Raw genomic sequence first — 21,652 nt, forward strand, 5'->3', positions numbered from 1 at the left:
ATTGCTAAAAGCATTTGCTGATATCCTTACCTTTGTGAAATTCTAGCCATAATGACAATCACAATCCATGAGACTGAATGGTAGGGGGAGGGGGGAGGAAACGATCCTATTTGAGCCCACACTCAAATTGGAAAACATAAGTCACTCTGGCAGTTGCACACCTCTGTATGCATGGCTACTTACACTCGATGCCTCTGGAAATCAATCTCTCCTCATCGCTCTCCTTATTTTAGAAATATTGTAAGTAATATACATACAATAAATCAGCTCTACAAGGTCCCCTAAAAAATTTTACAGCAGGTTGTGAACCTTCAGGAGAAACGAAAGTCTACTTCATTGGTACATACTATAGATAAGACACAACAACCAGAAAACAATTTCACTTACAAGTGATGCATATCTTTGACAGATACAGATACGCAGAGCGGAAAATTTAGTACATAACATCTTGGTTCTCACCATGTAGCAGCATCTCATTTATTCAGAAATGAAAGAAACTTTTAATAGCAGCAACACATTTCAAAAACTGCTAGTAAAAGTGTCAAAGAAGTTACAGCTCCAGAAAATGGTTCATTAACTATGCAAAATATCTTACTACAGTGTAGAGCTTTATTAACGTTTTAAATATTGAAATCAATGTGATGCCTTTCAAAAAGCAAACAGAAAAAAAATATTTACAAAGATAAAATACAACATCCATTTTCACAATTTTCTCAAGAGCTAAAGCTATTACAGTAATTTTTGCCCAAGATCAAAATAACTTCTCATTCTAGTGTCATTCACCATCGAATACATTAATCTTACCAATGAACTGGATCTAATTCCAAAATGTGTCCTAGTTATCAGCTATAAAAAAATTGTATCTAAAGTGGTAAATAAAACCCAAGAATAAGGTACCATTTATTTTGGTTAGCATGTTTTATTTTGGCAGAAATGTCCATACATGAAGTGTGTTGGTGTCTGTCTCTCTGAAGAACAAATTCATTTTTAAAAGAGATTTACAATATTTTTTAAAATATAGTTATATCGTACAAAAAAAGAACATGATCCTATCATCTTGGAAGCATATATTAGTGATGAAAACGAACAGTATAAAACCAGGAAAGAAACATTTTCTGAAATTATGTTTAGATCCTTTTTGCTTCCTCTTTCAATAGCTGCCTTCTATCTACTGAATAGCGTTCTGAAGCTCATGTTTACTAATGAATTCCATCTCAGCAGCATCAAACAGGACTCAATGTGTGCAGCGGATACAATACTGGACTGGAAGCATGGAGACCCAAGCATAATTCCAATCTGTCCAGGGAATCCTTGGGATGACTTTGGGCAATCTATCCAATCTATCTCCAAGTATTATTGCTGCAAGAATATAAAGGATAAAAACTTTCTAGACAAAAAGTGGATATAAATATAGTAAATCAGTGTTTGCGCTTAAAAAATACTATGAGAATACTAAAAATCTGCTACAAAGGCAGCCATTTAACCAAAGGGATCTGTGCTATGATTTGTCATATTTATCTATTCCACACCTAGAGTCTGACTAATCCATTGAAAATAGAGTATGGTTGAAAATTGCAGAAGAGGAAGTAGTTATAAGTTGTCAGTGACCTGCACATGGTGCACTGATACAAAGTTTTGAGAATTCTACAAATGGTATAATGGGGAGGTATAAAAGAGACTTAATACTGCGTATTTTATACTAAATAGTGGTGGTAAGTTCAACATTCAGCAGGATGTATTTAATTAGTTTGAAAGGCAAGAATAGATATAAACAATTCATACCAACTACCAAATGTAATGAAGGCATATTTAATTATAACAGTAGCATTCAGATAATTTGGGGTGGCATCCTGTATCTTCTCACCCACAGAACAACATCAGCAAAACTTATTCTATTATCCCTCCAAAATCTACTTCAAAAAGATGAGATAACTCCTGGTGTATATTTTAGTGACATTGAAAGTAAATCTACTATAGGATGGGAAATGTAAAACTGGATATTGAACCAATGTTCCATAATATTTAGAAGAGGAATTATCAGAACTAAATTTAAGCTTCCAAATAAGCCCTAGATAAAGCACTTCATGCATTTGTTATCAGGTAAAAGCATTTAAATTTTAAAATATCTGTGCAATTAAACGTGTCCCAATGCACAGAAAGCCACATAACAATACTGACAGTGGTATTTGTATACATTGATAGTATATTTGAATAGTTTACAAAAGCCACCATCAGCTCAAAAAACAAATGATAGCACCACAATTTTTATTTAGTTTTTAAAAAGTACATCTTCCAAATTAGAAGCAATTTGTCCAAAGTTCCTTTAAAGACTGGTTACATTTAGAACAGCTTTCAAATTTAAAATTGACAAAATCTATCCCAGTTGTTTTGTATAATAATATCCATGAATTTATCTTGCAGCAAGAAATACCGTATTTCCTGAAGTAGAAAGTCATGCAACTGGAAAATTATGGAAGGTATTAGCATGTATTGGAAAAAAAACCCTCATATTGTATACCTGTCCATTTTAGGTTGTATCATGCAATTACTATAGAAATAAGTTTAACATTGATTGCAACCGTTTTAACATGAGTCAAGTATAAACCCAGCTGTGGATTAAAGTGCAAGTAACTGTGCCAAAGTTTTAGAAGGCAGAACTGATACTATCACAAATGGTTATATAACTAACCAGAAGTGCAGGCAGTCTTTTATATGATCTAACCAAGCTTACTCTATTTTTTTTTTTTCTCAACTACCAACCAAATATGTATTCCAGAGCTTTGGACACAATGCTTTCATCTTTCCTTGGAGTCTGTCTGTCAGAAATTACCTATAAGAGAGACAAATTTAAATAAGTAGCTGTTTCATAACTTTTTGACCAAGGCCAATACCTTTTATTCAAAAATAGTGACTAGAATTTCTTCATTATGTTAATGCAAAAATACCTGGTAATCGCTACTTGATGCTTTATAGGCAGTAGCTAGAGGTCTCATGGTGGAAATCCTTTGTGTGCTTAAAGGCTGTGCTTGGGCAGCAAACGATTTCATTGGAGGTGTGAAGACTGAAGTTGGGGATGATACAGTGCCTCTATCTATATTTTCCATCACATTCTACAAGTAAGATCAAGGAATATATTAAGAGATGCCTCTAACCAATATTAAAGCTTAAAAAATGTTGGAAGATGAAGGAATGCATTAATCTCTGCTTCACTAAGTAAGTTAAAGTAAAGGATGAAGAGCCATCCTATATGCTAGTGGTGTCAAACTCAAAGCCCATGGGCCAGAAACAGCCCGTGGGGTGCTTAGATCTGGCCAGTGGGGCCGTCCTGGAAACAGTGTAGGATGGCCCACAGGGTCTCTTGCCACTGAGCTGCAGGAGGCCCTTCATGGCCGAAAAGGGAGCCTTGATGAGTGATGTCGAGGTGGCCACACCCACCCCAGCAACACACACACACACACACCGCCCCCTCCCCTCCAAGGTAAAACACAATGTGGCTCTCAATGAGATCGAGTTTGACACTCCTGCTATATGCTTACTTTAATTTGAATTCCTGCACCCAGAGGGGACAGTCCCCTGGAGCCCAAATATCTCCCTCCAACTCTAATTCCATGAGAGCACTAAAAAAGTCACAAATTGACCATTTGGTTCCCCAGGTCGACCACCTGCACCTTAGGATAGATTTTAAATTAGGCATCATTGAAAAACTTGATTTAAAATAACAATAAATGTTTAATATTCTGAACTAAGCTGGATGAAAAGAGTAATGTCCTTGGACTAGAAACAATTTTGGTGTTACGTTCACATTTGTTATTTACTTCCTTATTAATTTTCTAATAAATTAAATGCTACCCATACAACCTGCAATAAAATGAAATAATTATATTATTTGCATTTCTTAACAATATTTCTTTTAGCTTTTTCTCCTGATTTAAGAGGTGCAGTATAGGTAGTCCTCGACCTATGACCCCAACTGAGTCCAACATTCCTGTCGCTAAGCGAGACATTTTTAAAGTAAGTTTTGCCCCATTTTACCACCTTGCTTGTCACAGTTGCTAAATGAATCAGTGCAGTTGTTAAGTTAGTAATACAGTCATTAAGTGAATCTGGCTTCCCCATTTAGTCTGCTTGCTAGAAGGTTACAAAACATGATCACGTGACTCAGGGACACTGCAACCGTCATAAATATGAGTCAGTTCCCAAGCCTCTGAAATTTCGGAAATGTGACCATGGGGATTCTGCAATGGTTGCAAGTGTGAAAAAAATGATCATAACTCACTTTTTTCAGTGCTGTTCTACCTTTGAACAGTCACTAAATGAACTGTTGTAAGTCAAGGACTACCTGTACTGTTAATCACATTTACCACCAAAGATCGATTATGACTCTGCATTCTCCACCCTATTTTGTGCTATTTCCCTTGCTCACACCACCTTATAAAACAACTCACTTTATCAATACAAGGTTTAACTCCAATCATGATAGATTCTCCAAAAATTCTTCCGTCTTTGCTCAGGGCTTTCCGAGCCTGTAACTTTGACTGATATCGAATATGCATCCAATTTCCCGTATTAGACATCTATATATAGACAATGAGGAAGAATAAAATGTCAAAGCCAAACTAAGAATGGCCATTAAAAGAAAGGAAAGCAAACACTACAGATCTAGCCTCACCACATGTTTTAGTATGTTTCCATACTGGGCAAACTGTAGCAGGATATATGAAGCAGATGCTTGTGGAAATCTGTAATATCAGTAGAAAAGACTTGTATCACTATTTGAAATCATAAATTCTGTTCAGTCGACCTCAACGTTAGATCACTGAGAAGAGTCTCAGAAGTGCATACAAATACATTATGCCCAAGTCATTGACAATCTCTGAGTAGCTCCTTACTTGCTAGCCCACTTTATAGCGTATCATTTGCAAAGTTAGCTTCACCTTGCAAATAATATGCTACATATAATGGGCTAGCAAGTAAGTCTAGGTGGAAAATGCTATCTTAATTTACAATCAAGGGAGTAGTTTGGGGGAACAGCATCACCTCATGGGGAATATTTTTATAGATGGGCAAACTAAACCACACACATAAAAAGAGAGCAGTTTAATGCTTCTGCCTTCAAAGTAACTGCTTACTTTTTCTCCTCAATAGAAACTAAGGGATTAACCTTACCCTGCTTGTTTTTATCCTTCAGTCTAAAAACTCCATCTGCTTTCTTTCTTGCTAATTAATGGCTGCTCCCTAATACAGCAGCCAACACTACTTCTGTGTCCAAACCTCAATATTTCAATGCACAAAGGAAGAATTAAATGTTTTAACGACAACTCCAAATAAATCTGTTCAGGAATTTGATTATTCCCTTGTTTCATTATGTAAACTGCTTTACCAATTATCATATTTATGAAAATCTAAGCTCACCTTATTCAGCTTTTAAAAAATTCCATATGTATATTGCAACCTCAAGTAATCTCTCTCGCATTTTATAAAAAGTCATTCTATTCTCCCACAGAATCAACATCCCTAATGCAAAAACTATGCTGATTAAACCATGGTAGCCAACTTTCCTCCTGTTTATCATATGGAACTGCCAATCACTGACCCAAATACTGTTACCCAGGTGTCATCAAGTTGATCTTCTGATGTCAAAGCATCTCCTTGAGTATAGAATGGATCTAGCTGAGCTGGTGACATGGTAGTTTTTCTAGGTTGTGCAAGACTTGCTGGACTAAACATACTTGCTCCTGTCAAAATATAATGAAAAGTCCTTATAAGACCTCATAGTTAAAGAATGAACTAGTTACTCCAAGCTAAAATAAAAGATAGGCACAGCTCATGAAACTATTTTACTGGTTAATTTTTGAATTCATGTTTACCAAATTCACCTAATTTTATACCGAAGAAAGAGAAATGGTGACAATAACGTGGCGTCTCAAGGCCAGTAAAATGTTACTATTGTCAATACTTAAGATTTATAAGGTTTATAATAAACTTTTTATCCTGATTGCCAGCATTTTACATAAATATAATGGAAAGCAAACGAAGTAACTTAAAAGCGGAAGATTGATATCAGTGTCAGACATAAAGTAGGACAGGAATTTTAAAAATCTAGTGAAAGTCGGGTCGGTATAATTTCAATAGGAATTATGTATCAGCCCAGAAATTGTATGAACCATATACAAATTAAACAGATCAGATACTCTTGAAGATTGCCTTGCAGATAAATTCTTAATTAAATATAATGAGGAGAAAATAATGTCGTACCTGTTCCAGGAGTTATTGGCAAAGACCCAACATTTGGACTCTGTATTACAGAAAAAGTAGCCTGCACGAAAGTACAATGTTAGTTAGAAATTGTTTTAAAAGCCAGAAAATAAACTCTTTAAGCAGAATGTTTTATTTTAAAATTAGCCAGCATAATTCAACTCAAAATACACTTACATGTTGCTAAAAACAAATATAATCCTAAAATTGAACTATACAGCAGAATATGCTATGTAGGGATTATTATTTTATAGGATCTCATATGCAGTTGGCATTTTCTTTGGGACTTGATCACAGTTAAAGCGCCACACGTCTCTACTAGCAATAACAGAAGACAAAACTGAGTAATTTGGGGCAGTATTGACTTAAAATAGGTGATAATTCAATGAACTGTAGAATCAGATGAAGTCATTGGTATGGAATGAAATGTTTACTGAAATGTCAACTAGTACAAATAATTTTCCAGAAACATAGAGATTCCAATATAAATGTATATAGCCACTTATCAGCTATCAGGCATGGGTCTCTGAAAATACTAATTGCATAAAAATATTACACATAGCCAAATGTACAATATTTTTAACATACTGTGGCATATACAAGATCAGCAAAGCCTATAATAGCCAGCAACGTATCATGTTCTTCCTTCAACCCTTTACCTTCCAAAGGCAAGCATTTTTATTTGTGTAATATTAAATACTCCCATGAACTTAATGTTGATGCATTCAAATCCAAACTGGGTTCTTTGGCTGCATATAGGAATGTTTTCTGAGGATGATACCTTTGGGCTCAATATAGCAAGTTCTTCCATTAGTTCTATGTCTTTTTCCAACATTCAGTGAATCACAAAAACATTTCACATTTCTTTATGCATTAGAGAAATACAGCAGCTCTCAAAACAATACGTGCATTTTTCACTACCTAGTGTAGTTATAAAAATATTTACATGTGATTAACACTGAAGTAAGATTGATAACAAGGATAATTGTTATAATTATAATTGTACAATTTCATCAAATACACTCAGTTTTGCTATAATTTCTGCGGAACAATGATGTGCCATTGCTATGTATTAATATAGCCCGGGGATGTCAAACCTACGCCGTAGATGCGTCACACACGGACCACCCCCACCACCCCTTTTAACAAAGGGAAAAAAGTCACGATATGTCAAGTGAGGAAAATGTGACACCGAGAGTTTGACACCCCTGTTACAGCCAAATGGGATTCACTAAGAAAGAGGATGACTGATTTAGCCTCACTTCTTACACTAGGCAATGAAAGTTATAGATTGCAACCCAGAACTATGAAGGAAGATAATTTTACTTCTTTTCCTTGTTTCTTATTAAATATGGCAAAGTATCACAATTGTTTGGATGCTCAGTTCACATTCCAGAAAGGTTAACCCCATTGTAAGAAGTCTTTATAAAGGAGTTATAAAATAAAGCTACAAACTCTTCCCCCTCCCTTTTCCCACCTTTGAAGACGGCTTTTTCAATTTCTTCTGCTGTTCCTGCTCCCCACCACCACTTGCATACATAAACTGGCCAGGCCCAGACTAATGCACAACTCAAACATTTATTAAACATATGCCACACATCTCGCCTAGAGGTAAACACGACTATGTTTTCAATGCCAAGAAAGCCTTTTTAATCCTATCAACAAAGAGAAAAAATGAAATAAAGACCTCTCCTAAAAGTTCATCCAGGAAGCAGCAGGAGAAAAACCACTGAAAAACCACAATTCTAATCAAGCATGCATACAATTATCTCAACATTCCATCCTTTCACTAATGAAATACTTAGCAGCTTTGCCTTACAATAGAAAAATATGTTTTCCTTTGTTTAAACACTTATTTCACTTATTCCACATGTGACCATAAATCAGGTCTTTTGGATTTCTCATCAAAATGTCATTCTATGGTTCAGAGTCCCTCTTTCTTGCAAAGCAGGCACCCAATGATCATTGAATAAAGCTCAGCCATTTCTCATCACTGAAAAATATGATTATTTATCACTTGCAAATCTCAGTATCGCTTTGCAGCTTCAGGGGAATTACTTACAGGCCTTCTTGAAGTCAAAGGTGTTGATCCAAGACCTGGGCTAGCTACTTCATCGTAGATACTTCTCACTGGAGGAGCACCACCTTTATCTTTGTGTGATGGCATTACTGGCTGTGGAGGAGATCCACCTAAATAAACATATAATATTAGAACCAGTTAGCATGGATTTTTCTGTAATCATTATCTTTTTTTCTGATTAAAGTGATTATCATGAATAAAAAAAATCTTGTACATTAATAAATCTGTGTAACTATTTCTGAACCTTGTCAAAAATCAAAGGCTGGAAACTGACAAAAAAACATTGCAAATCACAGTCGCATAAGTAGTTATAGGAAGGTCTATTGTCATTTCAAACAGTCATTAAGCAAACAGTCATAAATCAAGAACAACTTGCACAATATGGACAGTATCATTATGCTCCAAAACAAATCCATTCTCTTAAGGGGGGGGGGGGTGTCTTAATTACAATTGTGGAAATTGCAGTTGTGATTATAAATCCTAAGTTTTTTTCTCAGGGAAGAAGAGCATTTTATATATGCATACATATATATGATTTTTTAAATGCAGTGTTTTGGAAATTCAGTAACATGAATACCAGTCAAGCTGCAGAGTCAAAACGTTTATTTCGAGTGATTCACCCTAGAAAATACTTACAATGCAATAAACACAAGTGCTCTTTTGCCCTGCCAAAATTAGCTTGCTTCCTAATGTTTTTATTAAAAAAATAGCAAACACCAGTAGCCACTTCTCTTATCCCAAGTAACAAACACCCCCAATACTAGGATATTCTTGGTGAATTTTTGCTATTTGGGGCTACTAGAAAAGTATTTTAATTCAGAACCAGCTTACCAGCAAGCATTGGTGTCCTCATTTCCATTACACCAACTGAAGGACCACTTAAAGAGCGAGGCTGTGGCGTCACTGGAGTTGGCAAATCACCCATCAGAAATCCAGGGAGAAATTGAGCACCAGCACCTGGTTTGGGTGAAGAAGGGGATCCTAATGCCATTGGCTCAGCACCTGTGTTACAAAAGGTGGTTCACAGAAGAATTACATTCAGTCTCTACCAAAGATACTACAGTACAGTTCTCGACTTACAACAGTTCATTTAGTGACCGTTCAAAGTTACAACAGCACTGGAAAAAGTGACTTACGACCATTTTTCACACTTACAACCTTTGCAACATCCCCATGGTCACATGATCAAAATTTAGACCCTTGGCAACTGACTCATATTTATGAGAGTTGCAGAGTCCGGGGCCCTGTAATCAGCTCTTGCGATCTTCTGACAAGCAAAGCAATGCGGAATCCAGATTCACTTAACAAGCATGTTACTAACTTAACCAATCAATGATTCACTTAACAACTGTGGCAAGATAACTCAAGAAATGTTTCACTTAGCAACATAAATTTCAGACTCAATTGTGGTTGCAACTCGAAAACTATCTGTAGCTGGTTGTTAATTTTGAAACCTTAAAACGGGGCTGTCAAACTCATGGCACACGGGCCAGATGTTTCATGCACTGGCCACAGCTGGTTTAACAAAGGGGGGGAAGCCCAGATATGTCATATGACGCCATCGTGACATGAGTTTGACACACCTGCCTTAAAACAAAACAAACCAAGATATGGCTTCCCCATTGAATACAACTGCCCTGTAAGCATTACCTTCTTTGCAAACACCATAAAGGGATTCCTCGACTTACAACAGTTCATTCAGTGACTGTTCAAAGTTACAACACCAAAATGAAAAGTAACTTATGATAATTTTTCACACTTACGGCAAGCATCCTCAATGTCACACAATCAAAATTCAAACGCTTGGCCGCTGGTACACATTTATGACGGTTGCAGTGTCCCGGGGTGATGCGATCAGCTTTTGCGACCTTCCCGAGAGCAAAGTCAACAGGGAAATCAGGTTGACCGAACAACCATGCACCAACGTAACAACTGCAACAATTCACTTCACAACTGTGAGAAGAAAGTTTGTAACATGGGGCAAACCCCACTGTACAAACGTTTCGTTAACATAAATGTGGGGCTCAAAATATGGAGCTCAATGTAAATGTCTAGTTTAATGTCTAGTTTAATTAAAAGAAGGACTAGGGGAGATATGATAACAGCGTTTTGATATCTCAGGGGTTGCCACAAAGAAGAGGGAGTCAAGCTATTCTCCAAAGAACCTGAGGGTAGAACAAGAAGCAATGGGTGGAAACTAATGAAGGAGAGAAGCAACTTAGAACTGAGGAGAAATTTCCTGACAGTCAGAACAATTAATCAGTGAAACAACTTGTCTCCAGAAGTTGTGAATGCTCCAACACCGGAAGTTTTTAAGAAGATGTTGGAGAGCCATTTGTCTGAAATGGTGTAGGGTTTCCTGCAATGGTAGGTTGCAAATATTTTTACTACCGGTTTGGCTCGCTCACGCTGATGCGCAGAAGCTTCTGCGCATGCACAGAAGTGTCTGGGCAGGTAGGCGGGGCCTCCCACCACCACTATCGGCCGAACCGGGAGCAACCCACCACTGATTTCCGGTGTAAGCAGGGGGTTGGACTAAAACACCTCTAAGGTCCCTTCCAACTCTGTTATTTTATTCTATTCTATTGTAAATGTGGTCATAACTCGGGGACTACCTACCTGCACTGGTTGCAAATGCAAATATTTGAATCAAGTTACTTTATCCCCCTAGAACAACTCCCCCCCCCCCAACACACAAGGGACGATTATAGCAGTCGTAAGAGCAAATTTCTCACCACGACCCACAGTAACTTTTTTAGAGCAAAGAGACGTTCGGCGACTCTTTACAACGTACCTGAGTCAACAGGTTTAAAAACAGCTTCCCGGGCCGTGTTTTGGACGCGTTTGAACCCGTACTGGGGGGGCTCATTTGCTTCCCCCCCCCCCCCGCTTCCTCGACCAAGCGGTAAACAAACGACCTGCTTTTTCCTTCTTTCTCAGACGCCCTGGCAATATTTCCGGGATTTCGCAATGCAGGTCTAAGGTGCAAGTGACGTCACAATCGGGGACTCCCCCCCCCCTCCTTCCCCTCCCCGCGAGACTCAGGGGCGTTCTAGAATCCCCCCCGCCCCGTCACCGGGTCCCAAATGGACGAGCCCTTGACGTGAGGCAGAGAGAGAGAGAAACGACCGGCAACAAATACGTCTCTCTCCCCTTCCCGCCTTCCTCAGCAAGTCCGCTTAATGTAATTTAAATTAATTTCATTAGGCTTCTTCGCTCTTAACCCGAGGCGTAGGCTCACCCAGAGAAGGGGAAGACAGCGGTAGCTCCATGGCGAAGGCAGCCATCCACGCCGGGAAAGCAGCAGCCACTGCCAGACCGGCCGCGTGCACAGCAGCCGCCTCTTTTTTCCTTTTTTTTTTCCCCCCCTCAGCCCGTCACTTTCAAATGAGGCGGAAGTGCCGCTCTTGCCCGCGTTGAGGGGGAACAGGCAGACGCCACTTCCCTCACAAGAGCGGACCATAAAGTTGAGGCTGGCGGCCTCTCCTTATAGGTTTGCGGCTCTATGGTCGTTTCCCTTCTGGAATGCGCGGAGAAACGAAAGTGTTGGGGACGTTTCCGCCTGGGTTTTATTTGCCTGGTTCGATTTCCGGCTTTGACTCCTGGCCCGGTGCAACCGAGGGGGGGGGGGGAGAGCTGTCTGAGGGAGTGATCCTTATTTATGGGTGGTTAGAAGTTAAAAGCTGTTTGAAAGCTGCGATTTTTTTTCTTAATGACAGCAACTCTTCTGTGGAAGATGAGAGGCGGGATAAAAGCTTTTTACTTTTCCCAGCTCCATGTGCAGGAAAAATAAGGAATTTAAGTTATTTAAAACATAAATTGCATCGTCAATACCTCCTGCTCTAAAATAATAAGAAATAGTGTTTTATTACGTGAGACCTATAGCAACAACCTTGTGAATTCCCAACTCTGCTAGGTTTTCAAAATAGTGTGTGTATGTGTGTATGTATACCATGTGTGTGTATGTATTACATGACATTTAATTTAATTTTATTAGATTTATAGGCCGCCCAATCCCGGAGGACTCGGGGCGGCTTACACAAAACAAGAAAAGAAAAACAAACAAAATAAAATAAAAATAAAGATTAAAATTCTCCAACACGCAGACATTCAAATTGGGGCTGGACCCTACATAATAAGGTCAACAGCCCCAGGCCTGGGCTGATTCCAGTGTAACCTAACAAACCAGATGTACCTTTGTGAGTTAATACGATTAGATCAGGGGTGACATTCAGCAGGTTCTGACAGGTTCTGGAGAACTGGTAGCGGAAATTTTGAGTAGTTTGGAGAACCGGCAAATACCATCTCTGGCTGGCCCCAGGAGTGGGGAGGGAATGGAGATTTTTAAGTATCTTTCCCCTGCCACACCCACCAAGCCACACCCACAGAACCGGTAGTAAAAAAAATTGAATTTCACCACTGGATTAGATATCCTAAACTTTTTAATTGGTAAAACATAGTTGCAAGTAACAGATAATTACTAAATCAAAGAAGCTTAAGTCCACAGTAATAGTTATATTTATTAAGATTAAAATAAAAAGAGCAAAATGCATCTGAGATTAATTCAACATTACGTGTAAGAACGAGGATGAGTCTTCAATGATATAGAGCTTAATGGTGTACAACTGTTATTAACACCGTGATATATTTTTTAAAAAAGTCAATTTTTCTCATTAAAACACAACCATAAAATTCATTCTTCATCGTTGAAGAAGTTGAGTTTCGATTTTTAATGATTGAATTGACAGTATTTCTGAAGCTGCTCCATGAAGCCAGAATTTGGACAAATAGCAGGTCGTGCATTTTTTACCACAGAAAAAGCCATGGCAAAATTGAGTCCTTCTGAGTACATTAGGAACCCTATGATAATTGCTGCTGCCCGTGAAACTCCTGCATTACAATGAACAAGCACAACACCATCCTTTGAAAAAGAAAGGAAAGACACATTTAAGCTTTCATTTTCCATCAAAATGGAGCCACACTACCAAGGCATTTTAAGCGAGCTTTCTACAAAGTCCTCAGAAGTATAATTAAGAATATGCATACTCTTTTTCATACATTTATTTTTACCATAATCCCTGTGGACTACATAGATTTTGCTAGATCCAATCTTTCCCCACCTCAGTATTTAGTCAATGTTCTCCCTTTCTGAAGTACAACTAAAAGGTAAATTAGAATCAATGCTTCTCTTTTCAGATTGATGACCAGGATCTTCTACAGTTTATTTTTCCCTCCCTTAGCAGCAAAGATTTCATGATTTTCAGCACACCAGCAGAAATATGAGATTTATGATAGCTAAAGACTGATGGTATGGCTGTGTTATGACAGACAAGCCATCTGTTCATGCCAGCAAGCACATTTCTGATGATGGTCTGATCTGCCATGGTGGACTTAATCAATTACCAAAGATTCATTTTATTAGGATGGAATGTTTCAATAATCAAAAAAATTAAATGTACACTTGCTGAATGTAACAATATGTAATTTGAAATCAGAATGGGTAATTCTGTTTTTTTCTGGTATACATTAGAAGTAATTGGGGATTTGAGAACATAAGCATGGGGGTCAAATAGGATTAGGATTACCTTTAAGATAAATTAAGGCTCTAAGAATTAAAGTTATCATTAAGATTACATAATGCAAGTTTTGTGATCCTTCCCTTAAATCTATATAGCTATGGAAACAACAACAACCCTGTACAAAAAGATAATTTGGTAGTCGTAAACTCCTATAATTGAGAATTTTGATCTCAAAAGCCTAAGTCATGCATGGGAGTATAGAAAATGCATTCCATTAAATGTTTGCGTTAATGAAGCAATTTGTGATCTCATACTTTATTCATTTGTCCTGCTTTGCCTGGCAGGATGCCTTCAATAAAATATTGAATGTTTTTGTCTATGCAATTAAAAAAAAATGTATTATGAAGTACCAGAAATAGCAGGAAAGAAAGAAAGATTGTAAAAGCAATCTTGAGTTCACAAAGCTAACTGAAAAATTAAAACTTCTGAGGCAGAACCGTAACACCAGGATCTTAGAATGGACAATCTAATTTAGAAATGAAGTGGAAACGGTAACTAGAAACCTTCAGGAGAGCATGAAATGAAGACACGTTTCAGGTAACTTGTTAATAATGCACCACATTCTTCTTTTTAAAGTAAGACAAAGGGTAATGGAGCAAAGTTATCTTCCTTTCTTTCAGACTGTGTAAATAATGACCATGACGAAACTCAGAACCACTTGCAACCAGGTTTGAAAATGTCAAAATACTAACAGGTTATAGCATCAAGTGAAGTTATATGAAATAGATCAGATATCAGATTACTTATATGCACATTTAGGTATAGAAGCACTGTATGATTTTTCTAATTTATTTTTGACAGACTCTACTGTATATGCAAGACAAAATCCTAGTCATATGTATGAAATCTAAATATTTCCTATTCAGTTCAGTACAGAGTTAAAAGCATTCCAAGAGTCCTCATTCAGTGTTAATTTCCAGTACACAATCACACTACACATCTTTTGGATCTGCAAAACTTAACATACATTATTAAACTTTACACTTAAATTATTATCTTGGAGACCATTTTGAAAGATGATCATCTCCCTGCTCGGGAGATACATATGTTTATATGTGGCTACATATAGCACCTGGTTTACATTTATTTATTTACGTTGAAGTTTAAGCTTTCATTCAAATAAGGATGAGAATAAATAGGCAGTTCCAACCTTAAGATACTTTAACTGATCTTAGTATGGTTGTGTCTTAAAAGACTACTAACTGATCAGTGCAAAAAATGGATGAGTTTAATACACACGCACACACAGAGCCAAGCATCATTCCTTGCAACAATTATTTACCTTTAACTTGATTTGCTCAATAAATTCAAAACATTGAGGAAAATAGGAGGTGATGTCAGTCTCAGGCAGGTCAAGAATAGGGATAGTTTTATATGTCAAGTCATCGGGGAAGGCATTTTCAACTCCATAAGCTACATTTAGAACATGGGTAACCTAAAACAGAAAAGACATACATACAATCAAGATAGCACTTTCAAAAGAATTCCATTCATCAGTCACAAGGTCAGAGGCACCTACATTCACATCTCTTAAATTCTCATTCCCTCTCTCCCTCTCTCTCTCTCTCTCTCTCTCTCCCTCTCCCTCTCTCTCCCTCTCTCTCTCATACATACATTTTTTTCTACTTCATTTCATTCATTAGTTCATGATAATTTATCCTCTTACGTTCCAAGTCACAACTTTTGCATACTACAATGATTACCGTGTGTGTGTGTCTGTGTTTCACCAAAATTTATGGTATTCATCATGAATTTGGTCAATAGAGGCTTTCACATATTTTAGCAGCATAAATAAGATGTAGATATCATTACCATCCTTAGCTAACAGTAAGAAAATAATATTGATTTAGTTGGGCATAATATGACCATAATATGACCATAAGCATGCTCATGTTATCCTAAGCAAGTTGGGGTCTCTAATCCAGGAGTCCCCAACCCCCAATCTGTGGACCAGCGCCAGTTCACGGCATGCCAGAAACTGGTCCACACAAACAAGTGAAACCCCATCCACGAGATGCAGGCAGCACCTGAAACCTTCCAGCCAACAAAAAAAAATATCTCCCCGGAACTGGTCCTTGGTGCCCAAAAGGTATTGGGGGTGGGGGGGCACTGCTCTAACCTACAGACTGTCTTGAAAGCCAACATGCTTTTGTCTGCAACCAATCAGTTAGAAGGAATGTTATTGTCACATTCAGAATACACTTGCTTTTATAAACTTCATGTTCTGAATGGCAAACACGCAATTATCTTCTGTCATGAAACCAATAGCAAGATTGTGATGATGTATATTTCAATACAAAACCAGTAAACCAGAGTTTCTAAAACTATGTTCCATAAAACTCCAGGTTCTGCAAGAACTTGATGAGGCTTTGTGAGAGGCTAAGGGCAAAAAAGCTCCAAAGATTTACCCAAATGTAGTCAATTTTCTATTACCAGAGCTGTACTGTTAGCTGCAACTGCTTTTTTTTAAAAAACTCATACATTACCTTATATTTTTTCATTATTTCCAGGTCATGAGCAGCATCCTGGGAACCTGTGAAAGACAAATGTTATCCCACCAAGTTTGGGAAATCATTACATGCAGACAAGACCAAATACTGTATATCATTCTGATGAAATGAAGTAAATTATTATTACACACATGCATGCATGTATACTACATATATGTACATTCTACATACATACAAGACACAGGTGCAGCCAAGAAGGGGGGGTGTGGAAAAACCCTTTTATAGAATGGGTCCAGTTTGAGTTAGCTATGCCAATTATTTCCAATTGAAGATCTACAGATTTCATTTCTGGAGTTAATCTTATGTATTGAGAGTAGTACATTAACAGAATCACTCGTTGTTGTTGTTGTTGTTGTTGTTGTATTATACACTATTACCATTATGATCCCACAGCAGTAGCTACCCATTTATAACCAACTCTGAGTGGCTCCCAGTCAAAAGCAAGAACCTAAAAATCTTAATAAAGCTATAAAACTAAGCATATTAAAAACAACAAGGAAGGAGGGAAGGAAGGGGAGTAGGAGAGAAGAAAGGAGGGAAGGAAGGAAGAAGAAATAGGAATGTTGTAAGATAAGATGGAGTTATGGGATGGTAAGAAAGCAATTTCAAGTATATTGTCAACTGTAGGGGGAAAATTGTTATAAATACATATTATTAATAACAGTTATGAGATCATATAATTGTGAATGTATATATGAAATTAATAAAAATTTCAAAATAAAATAAAATTAAGATCAATGACAAAAAAAACACAACAACAACAACAACAAAAACCTGGTGCCAACATATAGTCTCTTATCCCAGTATATACACAAACACGCACACACTTCACCATGCACAGCCATGGTGCATAACCATGCACAGCCATGCATACACACCCATAGTTTTCCAGTGCACATAGGTATGCTTAACTATTAATGCTGCTTTGGCTAAAAACTACATACCCAGCAAGAGCCACGGCTTAATTGCCCCAATTTGAAGATCCAGGCTCAGGTCCTGCACATAACCACAGGCACCCCCCTCCTTACAATCAGCCACTTCCACCACTTGCATCTGGGCATCCCTCCAGGTCTCAATAAGTCTCTTCCCAGATAAAGTTGTGACTCGGGTGCATTGCTTTTTCAAATTAGTCCTGGAGAAGGATTTGATTTCTTGGGTGAGTGAGTGCATTACATGAGAAAAGAAGCCCTCAAGCGGGCAGAAGCAAAGCCAAGGAGAAGCTTCTTTGCGTTTGATTTCTTCTTCTTTTGGGGGAGCAGATCCGTTTCCAGTCTTTCAGCTTTGCCTAAACGCACACACATATCCCTCCTCAGAGAGCCTTCAAGCACAATTGGCAAGCAGCAGGGGAGCCTTGCCTGTTAGGCTTCCTTTTTTTTCTCAGACAACAGTGTAAAAGAGTTTTGGATTGGCTACACAGAAGTCTTTCTGGATTGGTTAAGAGCTCTTTTTTCTGTTAAGTAGCACGACATCTCCGGGGTTGCTGAAACAGCTTACAGATGCACGCATGCTCTGCTCCACGCTCACTTTTATATTGTTTTGTATGTAATATCTATTTGCCTTAAAGTGCCATGAGGCAAAAGAAATGATGAGAAAACAAAGAGATGCAAGAGAAGAAGAAAAAAATAAAAGAAAATGTAGCTTAATCTGACATGCCCTACATTTCACCATACTTTTTAGAATTCTGAATGGAATGGGATAGGATAGAATAGAATAGAATAGAATAGAATAGAATAGAATAGAATAGAATAGAATAGAATAGAATAGAATAGAATAGGATTCTGTATTGGCCAAGTGTGATTGGACACACAAGGAATTTGTCTTTGGTACATATGTTCTCAGTATACATAAAAGAAAAGATACATTTGTCAATCATAAAGTACAACACTTAATGATAGTCATAGGGTACAAATAAGCCATCGAATCATATTAGGAAACAATCAATATAAATCGTAAGGATGCAAGCAACAAAGTTACAGTCATACAATCATAAGTGGAAGGAGATGGATGACAGGAACGATGGGAAGATTCATAGTAGTGCAGATTTAGTAAATAGTTCAACAGTGTTAAGGGAATTATTTGTTTAGCAGAGTGATGGCATTCAGGAGAAAACTATTCTTGTTTCTAGTTGTTTTGGTGTGCAATGCCCTATAGGGTATTTTGAGGGTAGGAATTGAAACAGTTTATGTCCAGGATGTGAGGGGTCTGTTTTGTTTTTCTTTTTATCCTTTATGCAACCATACATCCAGGGGTGTTCTCTAAATTTGGCACCAGCGAGTGCCAATGGCAAGAGCTCCTCTTTTTCCTCTGGCTTGGCCAGCCAACTGGACTTTCTTCCTTGATGTCACTGAATGAAGAACCAGACCATGCCTTTGCCCAAACTGCAATACCAACAGATGCAATTATTGTAGTGTGGAAAACTTCCTGCTATATATACAGTAGTGGCCAAAATTGTGGAAATCTTTTGGGAAAAGTGTAAAGTTTTTTGAGGTTTGATAGCTAATAACACCACTTTTTTAAAATTGTACCATATACATCAATGGAAAGATAATTTAATCAAGAATGTAATGCAATACCTTTTATGAAGGATTTGCTATTAGAATAGCAGTTATAAAGTAGAAAAGTGAAACACATGGAAAAAATAAGATATACAAAAATTATCACGTGTTAATACTTAATTGGGTAACCTTTAGCATGAATTACGGCCTTACTTGGAGTGAACCAAGTCTTTTATTTCTGCAGCTATTATAATGTGAAACCAAGACTGAATGATTGCTTCTATTAACTGGGTTTTGTTGCTGGCTATAACTTTTCATAGAATACAGATAATTGAACAAACCTTGCTGCATTACATTCCTGATTAAATTATCTTTCCATTGATATATAACTTCATGGTACTACTCCAAAAACGTAGTGTAGCCATCACCTCAAAAATACACTTTTCCCAAAAGGCTTCCACAATTTTGGCCACTACTATACCTCTAAGACCCACATTCCTACTGCATTCACTTAAGTTTAGACTTGTCTTGACCCAGCATTCAGTTGTATATAACACATTCCAATACACATCTATTTATGTTTCTTTCAGTGCTGACAATCTATATATCATCATCACTATCACTGCTTTCATCTATTCTTTCACTTATCTTCTGAAGAGCAAAAATTCAGCCCACACACCCAGTGCTTGTTATATAGCCACAACGCAGTTCTCAAATTTTGCTCATCATAGCTTCTTTTTTCTCTCTCTTAATCAGAATTCTGCCGAACACACTCGTAGGCACACTTAAACTATTTTCTGTATAGTTTTTGCTGCCTTTGCTTTTTAGGCATCTTTCTCAATATACTCTTCACACACACACACACATAACTCTCACATTAAAAGTAAACTAACTTCTATATGTAATTCAACATTTCATCAGTTATGCCATCAGTACTGGCAGCTTTTTCATGTTTTAATATTGCCACATTTATGGCCTCCTCCTCTTCTTTTTTTCTTGGATGCAGACATTGAACAGCATTTAATTCAATTCCTTTCTTCAACTTTTCCCTATTCCTATTGAAATCTCTAATATATGCCTTCCAATATTCCATCATTTCACTTTCAATGTAAATCATTTCCTCACTTTTAATTCTTTGTGTCAAGTAAAAAATACACAAACTACAAAATGGAGTACATATTTAAGGGAGACAAAACACACTTAAATAACCCTGAAAAGGAAGACAGTGCTTATAACCATGACAATATACATAATGTTTGCAGCATAAAATATACTTGGTGTAGAACAGGTAATTAGTTAGGTCTACAGGATACAAGACCAGATAAGTTTAAAAAATGGCAATCAAAACTAAAGAAAAACAAATATTTCTTGAATTTGATTGTATAAGAATTGTTTAGAAATTTATTTCTATTTATGTCATTGGACTCCAGTGCCTCATTTCTCTCCAGAACACTCATAATAACAATATGAATACAAGATACTCAGTTCTAAGCAAAGACATTTGTTTAGCCATTTGTAATCTACCTGGTGCAGTAAATCAAGCTGCCAATAGATGTATGTTTTGCTTTTAAAAGGAGACTTGATTGGACAGATTGTAGATTGGGAAAAACTGGGTTTCTTACCCCTACAGTATTTGTTTCCAGACAGTAAGTTGTCTGTATACCAAGTTTGGTTGAAATTGCTCAAGGCATTCCAGAGTTATGCTGGAACATACACATAGCCATTTATAGATAGATAGAATGATGATAGATAGATAGATAGATAGATAGATAGATAGATAGATAGATAGATAGATAGATAGATAGATAGATAGATAGATAGATAGATGATAGAGAGACAGACAGACAGACACAGACAGACAGACATAGACTCCATTTTAAGTGACATATAAAGATTTCAAAAGATGAATGGTTAGCAGTTACTTTACTGTACATGTATTTAGTTCTGGGTATCACTGCTTAAAATGAATTCCAGACTGTAACAAGTCCACTGGAAGAGGGGGGGAAAATCACTGAGATTCCTAAATACATAAGTTTTACTTTGGAGACAACTGGTAAAAAATAAAAGATGACATTGATCTATGAGATTATATGCAGTAGGAATTTGAAAGACCATAAAATTGCTTTCCAATAAAAAGGCTCCAAGTAACACTTGAAGGATTTTTTATGGTAAGAAAAAAGACCTAGAGAAAGAGTGAAAAATAATGAATAAGAAAAGACAATTGGGCATTAAAGCCTTATCGGGAAGTGTTTCATATAGATAACTCTATTTAACTGTTGATTGATTTTTATTTTGTTTTTTAGTTTGTAGTAGGTTTGCCAGCAGGGAACATTTGATACTTTTCTACAGAACCTGAAAGCTAGACAAATGTTATCTGTTTGTTTTCTATTATGGAGATTTGATCTGAAGAGATCACGTTCCTACATCAGAAGAAACTACATTCAACACAAGCAAGGAACCAAATCAAGCCTGAAAGCCCAATCATAAATCATTCTTTTTCCACCTCCTCAATCACGTCTGGGAAGTGAAGAAGAAACTTCTTTGATAATTTCCCCCTTTAAAATATTATAGGGGGAAATTACCAAAGAAGTTTTCCCCCTTTAAAATATTAAAGGGGGAAAACTGGTTTGGGTGAACTGGTTTTTCCAACGATCAGCTGTGACACATGCTTTATATTAGCTATAAAGGATTTCCTGCTTTCTAGCTAATCTAAATCACATGGCACAGCAGATT

The 21,652-nt window shown here is 37.1% G+C and overlaps 2 protein-coding genes across 6 annotated transcripts; both read right to left on the reverse strand.

Annotated features, from left to right (window-relative positions):
• Positions 1-597: 597 nt before the first annotated feature.
• On the reverse strand, positions 598-11,695 carry NUP35 (nucleoporin 35). 5 transcript variants are annotated; one of them, XM_087708114.1, is made up of 10 exons: positions 11,577-11,695; positions 9,167-9,337; positions 8,318-8,445; positions 6,256-6,316; positions 5,594-5,735; positions 4,670-4,739; positions 4,446-4,574; positions 2,946-3,110; positions 2,761-2,830; positions 598-1,359 (listed from the first exon to the last, which is right to left on the reverse strand). In XM_087708114.1, exons 1-10 carry the CDS (start codon positions 11,620-11,622, stop codon positions 1,235-1,237), a joined length of 1,107 nt encoding a protein of 368 aa, XP_087564240.1. In that variant the 5' UTR covers positions 11,623-11,695; the 3' UTR covers positions 598-1,234. The 5 variants fall into 5 exon arrangements, with proteins under 5 accessions (XP_087564240.1, XP_087564248.1, XP_013922851.2 ...); XM_087708122.1 differs by lacking the exon at positions 11,577-11,695 and adding an exon at positions 11,130-11,281; XM_014067376.2 differs by having other exon boundaries at positions 598-2,830.
• A 1,064-nt stretch (positions 11,696-12,759) lies between these two features.
• DUSP19 (dual specificity phosphatase 19) lies at positions 12,760-17,804 on the reverse strand. Its single transcript, XM_014067379.2, has 4 exons — positions 17,369-17,804; positions 16,401-16,447; positions 15,197-15,349; positions 12,760-13,256 (listed from the first exon to the last, which is right to left on the reverse strand). Exons 1-4 carry the CDS (start codon positions 17,592-17,594, stop codon positions 13,065-13,067), a joined length of 618 nt encoding a protein of 205 aa, XP_013922854.2. The 5' UTR covers positions 17,595-17,804; the 3' UTR covers positions 12,760-13,064.
• Between the last annotated feature and the right edge of the window lie 3,848 nt (positions 17,805-21,652).

This window comes from Thamnophis sirtalis, unplaced genomic scaffold (assembly GCF_051295495.1).
Source record: "Thamnophis sirtalis isolate CommonGarterSnake01/CBP01778 unplaced genomic scaffold, rThaSir2_p1.2 scaffold_1, whole genome shotgun sequence".
Taxonomy (NCBI): Eukaryota; Metazoa; Chordata; class Lepidosauria; order Squamata; family Natricidae; genus Thamnophis; species Thamnophis sirtalis.

Coding starts and splice junctions, on each gene's coding strand:
- NUP35 (XM_087708114.1), bottom strand. CDS start 11,622: ATGGCTGCCTTCGCCATGGAGCTACCGCTGTCTTCCCCTTCTCTGG. Junction 5,736..6,255: donor GCCAATAACTCCTGGAACAG/GTACGACATTAT, acceptor ATATTTTGACAG/GAGCAAGTATGTTTAGTCCA. Junction 1,360..2,760: donor AGCTCTGGAATACATATTTG/GTTGGTAGTTGA, acceptor ATATTCTTGCAG/CAATAATACTTGGAGATAGA.
- DUSP19 (XM_014067379.2), bottom strand. CDS start 17,594: ATGCACTCACTCACCCAAGAAATCAAATCCTTCTCCAGGACTAATTTG. Junction 16,448..17,368: donor TAAGCCGTGGCTCTTGCTGG/GTATGTAGTTTT, acceptor TGTCTTTCACAG/GTTCCCAGGATGCTGCTCAT. Junction 15,350..16,400: donor AAATAATGAAAAAATATAAG/GTAATGTATGAG, acceptor TTTCTGTTTTAG/GTTACCCATGTTCTAAATGT.